Source organism: Cyprinodon variegatus, unplaced genomic scaffold (genome assembly GCF_000732505.1).
Source record: "Cyprinodon variegatus isolate N-32 unplaced genomic scaffold, C_variegatus-1.0 Scaffold732, whole genome shotgun sequence".
NCBI lineage: Eukaryota > Metazoa > Chordata > Actinopteri > Cyprinodontiformes > Cyprinodontidae > Cyprinodon > Cyprinodon variegatus.
Genome location: NW_015151185.1, coordinates 320,535 through 324,567, shown reverse-complemented (window position 1 = coordinate 324,567; position 4,033 = coordinate 320,535). Strand labels below are relative to the sequence as shown.

Here is a 4,033-nt window from a genome sequence, read left to right as displayed (position 1 = left end):
AACCGGCTGGGATTGTAACCAACCGGTCGGGATCGGGGATCGGAACCAACCGGTCTGGATCAGGGAACAGAACCAACCGGTCAGGATCGGAACCAACCGGCCGGGATCGTAACCAACCGGCCGGGATGGGAACCAACCGGCTGGGATCGGAACCAACCGGCTGGGATCGGAACCAATCAGTCGGGATGGGAACCAACCGGTCTGGATCGGGGATCAGAACCAACCGGTCTGGATCGGGGATCAGAACCAACCGGTCTGGGATCGGGGATCAGAACCAACCGGCCGGGATCGGAACCAACCGGTCGGGATCGGAACCAACCGGTCGGGATCGGAACCAACCAGTCCGGATCGGAACCAACCGGTCGGGATGAAGGTTCAGGTTCTTACTTCTGGTGAGCAGCCGGAGCGGCAGTGAAGGGACTGAAGCCGAATCCTCCGTTACTCATGATCCCGGAGCCCTGCAGGAGGAGAGCAGAGCAGACAGAACCGGGTCAGCCAGGACGGGTCCGTTAGCTGGGCGGGTGCGTTTGCTTTGCGTACCCCGATCTTATCGTCGATGAGCTGGCGGGCCACCTCCATCTGCTGGGCGGTGCCCCTGATGGTGAAGACCCGGGTGTTTGGGTCCGTGGAGGGCGGCGGGTTCCTCTGCAGCTCCACGTGAGCTCCAGACTGCTGGTTGATGCTCTTGATGGTTTCTCCTCCTGCATGAAGACACCAGAGTTAGAAGGTCAGCAACCGACCACTGTCCTCCAACCAGGAGGTCCACCTATCCTCAGACCTCCAGATGTTTCCACATCCTTCAGCTACACAGCTTCTACCCAAAGCTGAGATTAATGGGATGAATCATCTCCTGACCAGGTTCTGTCCTTCAGAACCACCAAACCGATGGACAGCTCCGAGTGGTGGTCCAAAGAGAGATTCCAGCATTAGAGGACCTCATGGTCCAAAGGCTTCAGATAGGAGGAGATCCTCCAGGACCTCAGAGAGTTCTGAATTCCTGGTTCTTCTTTTCAAACAATGATCCATCAACATCTCCAGGAGCAGGAAGGAAAACCGGTTCTAGTCTGAGGAAACCAGATCAGTGTCCCCACACTGAAAGTCTGAATGGGACCAGAACAGTTGGACCCAAATCCTTCCTGACCAACCAAAGAACAGCAACACCTGGAGGAGGTTCTGAATGAAGATCTGCGGGTCCATCTGAGGGCAGGAGATGTTCTCACCGTGGAGACAATCTAAGGATCATCCAGAGGAAACAGGATGATGATGAGAACAACGGCTGATCTGGTTCTGGTGGAGCGGGTTCCTATGGGCTCTCTGAGTGGATTGGATGGTTGGTTGCCATGGTTTCACGGCATGGTGGCTGTTATCAGCTTCTGATGTTCTGGGTCCATCAGGCGGCTGTGAGCGGGACCCTCCCAGTGAACAGGAGCAGTCGGAGTGATGAAGGAACCGCGGAACCTTCACTGGGTTCTGATCGGCTGCTTTGGCCCGCCCACCGCTGCTGACCCGGTGACTCCTACCTTTGCCGATGACCAGGCCGCACTTGTCCGCCGGGATGGTGTAGGTCACTTCCTGCAGCGGGCCAGGGGAGCCCATCGTCCAGTCGCCACGCCCTCTGACCCGGCTGCTTCGCAGGGCCGAGCCGAACCCGTCCCGCTCCTGCACAGACGGACCGCGGATCAGAGCCGGTTCCGACCCGGCTTCGGGGCCGGTTTTCCGGTGGGGAGGGGGGGCTTACCTGGGCTGTCTGGATGAGCTCGTTGATGAGATGGACGGCGTGCTGGCAGCGCTCCGGCTGACCCATCACCATGGCAACACGCTCCGGACTGATCCCGTCATCTGAAAGTTAATTTATATCTGGTAAAAATTCAGCTGCAAACAATTCATCTGTCGACGTTTTGGTGAACTCCATCTAAAGCAATCTCCACTCGATGCAGTCCAGCAGCTTCTAGCCAATCAAATTAGCTCATTTGGTCACATGACAACAGTAGGATTTAACTTTGTTCTCGGCTGAATGAGGAGATTTCCTTTTTAAATAGATATTATTATAAAACGTCAGCTAGCTACTAATAGACCACCATTAATGGGACTGAGTGAAATAACTGAGCCCATCACAGCTAGTGCAGCACCCCCGTCTGCCAAGGCTCTTGGTTTGATCCGGAAGAAGCGGCCGGCTGCAAACATTTTTTATTTTTTTCTAACCAAATGAGCGGATTTCATTGGCTAGAAGCTGCTGGACTGCATGGAGTGGAGATTGCTCTGGATGGAGTTCACTAAAAGATCAACACATTTGCAGGCAAATTTTTTGCAGAAATGAATTTAATGTGTAAACTTGTGTTTTAAATTCCGTGTATAAAAATAAGAATGTTTCTTCCCTAATTTTCCTCCAATATGTGATTTCCTTCTTTTTCTCATTTTATTTCATAGTTGAAGTTTACCTACGATGAAAACGACAGACCTCTCATTATTCTAAGCAGAACTTCCATAATGCGGACTAAATACTGTCTTTATTGTTACTGTAATTATTAATATTATATATTACTAAACAATATTATTTAGTTTATAATAAACTATTTAACTAATATTATAGTTATTAGGAACGTTAGTAAAAGTGTTCCTAATAATAACTAGTACAGTGTCTTCATAGTAATGAGTGGGTAATGCATGCTAACGCGGTTAGCGCTCGGGTTCCTCTCTGGGTCACAGACGGGCGGTTCTGACCTGCTTTGAATTGGACTCGGACTCCGGCGTCGTTCTGGATCTTCTTGATCATTTCTCCGTTCCTGCCGATAACGATGCCGACAGCAAACCTCGGAACCGGAACCTGTGGATGGATCGGATCAGAGGGGAGTGAGGCGCGGCGGCGGCGCCGATCTGAGATCTGAGCCGGGTTCCGCTTACGTCCAAACTGGTTCCTCCCAGCCGGCCTCCAAAGTCGCTGCGTCCGGCCCTGAAGTCTCCGTCCTTCTCTCGGATCACCTCCAGAACCAGCTCCTTGGCGGCCTACAGAGAGAAGCCGGGATCAGTTTCTGGGTCGGCAGCAGAACCGCAACAACCCAGAAGATCCTGCTGCTCCGAAGGTTCTGACCGGAAGAACCCAGAACCTTCCAGACCAGATGAACCTGGATGGCTCTGACTGACCAGTGACCTTTGACCTCTAGTCTAGTTCTGCTCTAATCTACCAGAACCTGGTTCTGCTGTGGAGATCAAAGACTGCATCAAAGCTCTGACCCAGAACCTTCTCGTAGCGCTGGTTCCGCCTACCTGGACTTTGTAGGGGTCTCCAGAGATGCGGAGAGGTTTGTCGGCTCCGGTCGGCATGGGCCCGTCCTGGATCATCATCATCTTGACCCCGGCCCGTTCCTGGGAGAACCAGAACCAGAACACCTTCAGACTGGGTCCTGGGCGTAATCGGGGCGAGCAGAAGCGCTCCTCACCTGCAGCTGTTTGATGGTATCTCCTCCTCGCCCGATCACCAGACCCACTTTGCTGGCCGGGATCAGCATCTCCTGGACCGCCGTGCCTCCGTCCCCGTCTCCATGGAAACCCGGCCCGTTTCTACACCGCTCCACGATCTGCACCAGCAGCCGCTTGGCCTGCCTGGAACACACAGCGAGAACAGATCCGGTTCAGGTTCTAATGACGGACAGAACCCGTCTTCTAGAACCTCAGAGGTTCTGATGAAGGTGGGACTCACTCGATGCTCTCTGGGGTTCCTGTCAGCGAACACGGCCGCTCCATCAGCCCTCCGCTGTCTGCAGACACAGAACAAAGATCAGAACCAGGCAGTGGATCAGAACCTCAGCAGGAGGCCGGGCTCCATCAGAACCTCAGCGGGAGGCCGGGCTCCATCAGAACCTCAGCAGGAGGCCGGGCTCCACCAGAACCTCGGCGGGAGGCCGGGCTCCATCAGAACCTCAGCAGGAGGCCGGGCTCCATCAGAACCTCAGCAGGAGGCCGGGCTCCACCAGAACCTCAGCAGGAGGCCGGGCTCCACCAGAACCTCAGCAGGAGGCCGGGCTCCACCAGAACC

The 4,033-nt window shown here is 54.3% G+C and overlaps 1 protein-coding gene across 1 annotated transcript; it reads right to left on the bottom strand.

The window, feature by feature from the left end:
• Positions 1–327: 327 nt before the first annotated feature.
• LOC107097916 (far upstream element-binding protein 3-like) lies at positions 328–3,996 on the bottom strand. The gene is made up of 9 exons (XM_015395265.1): positions 3,698–3,996; positions 3,438–3,600; positions 3,265–3,363; positions 2,902–3,003; positions 2,722–2,824; positions 1,739–1,839; positions 1,521–1,659; positions 541–701; positions 328–458 (listed from the first exon to the last, which is right to left on the bottom strand). The coding sequence occupies exons 1-9, from the start codon at positions 3,739–3,741 to the stop codon at positions 384–386; spliced, it is 987 nt and encodes a 328-aa protein (XP_015250751.1). The 5' UTR covers positions 3,742–3,996; the 3' UTR covers positions 328–383.
• Positions 3,997–4,033: the final 37 nt, after the last annotated feature.

Bases quoted from the DNA above. Each gene is read 5' to 3' on its own strand.
- LOC107097916 (XM_015395265.1), bottom strand. From the start codon at position 3,741: ATGGAGCGGCCGTGTTCGCTGACAGGAACCCCAGAGAGCATCGA. The intron at 1,840-2,721 runs GTCAGAACCGCC...ATTAACTTTCAG, and splicing joins CCGAGTCCAATTCAAAGCAG to ATGACGGGATCAGTCCGGAG. The intron at 459-540 runs GTACGCAAAGCA...CTCCTCCTGCAG, and splicing joins TCATCGACGATAAGATCGGG to GGCTCCGGGATCATGAGTAA.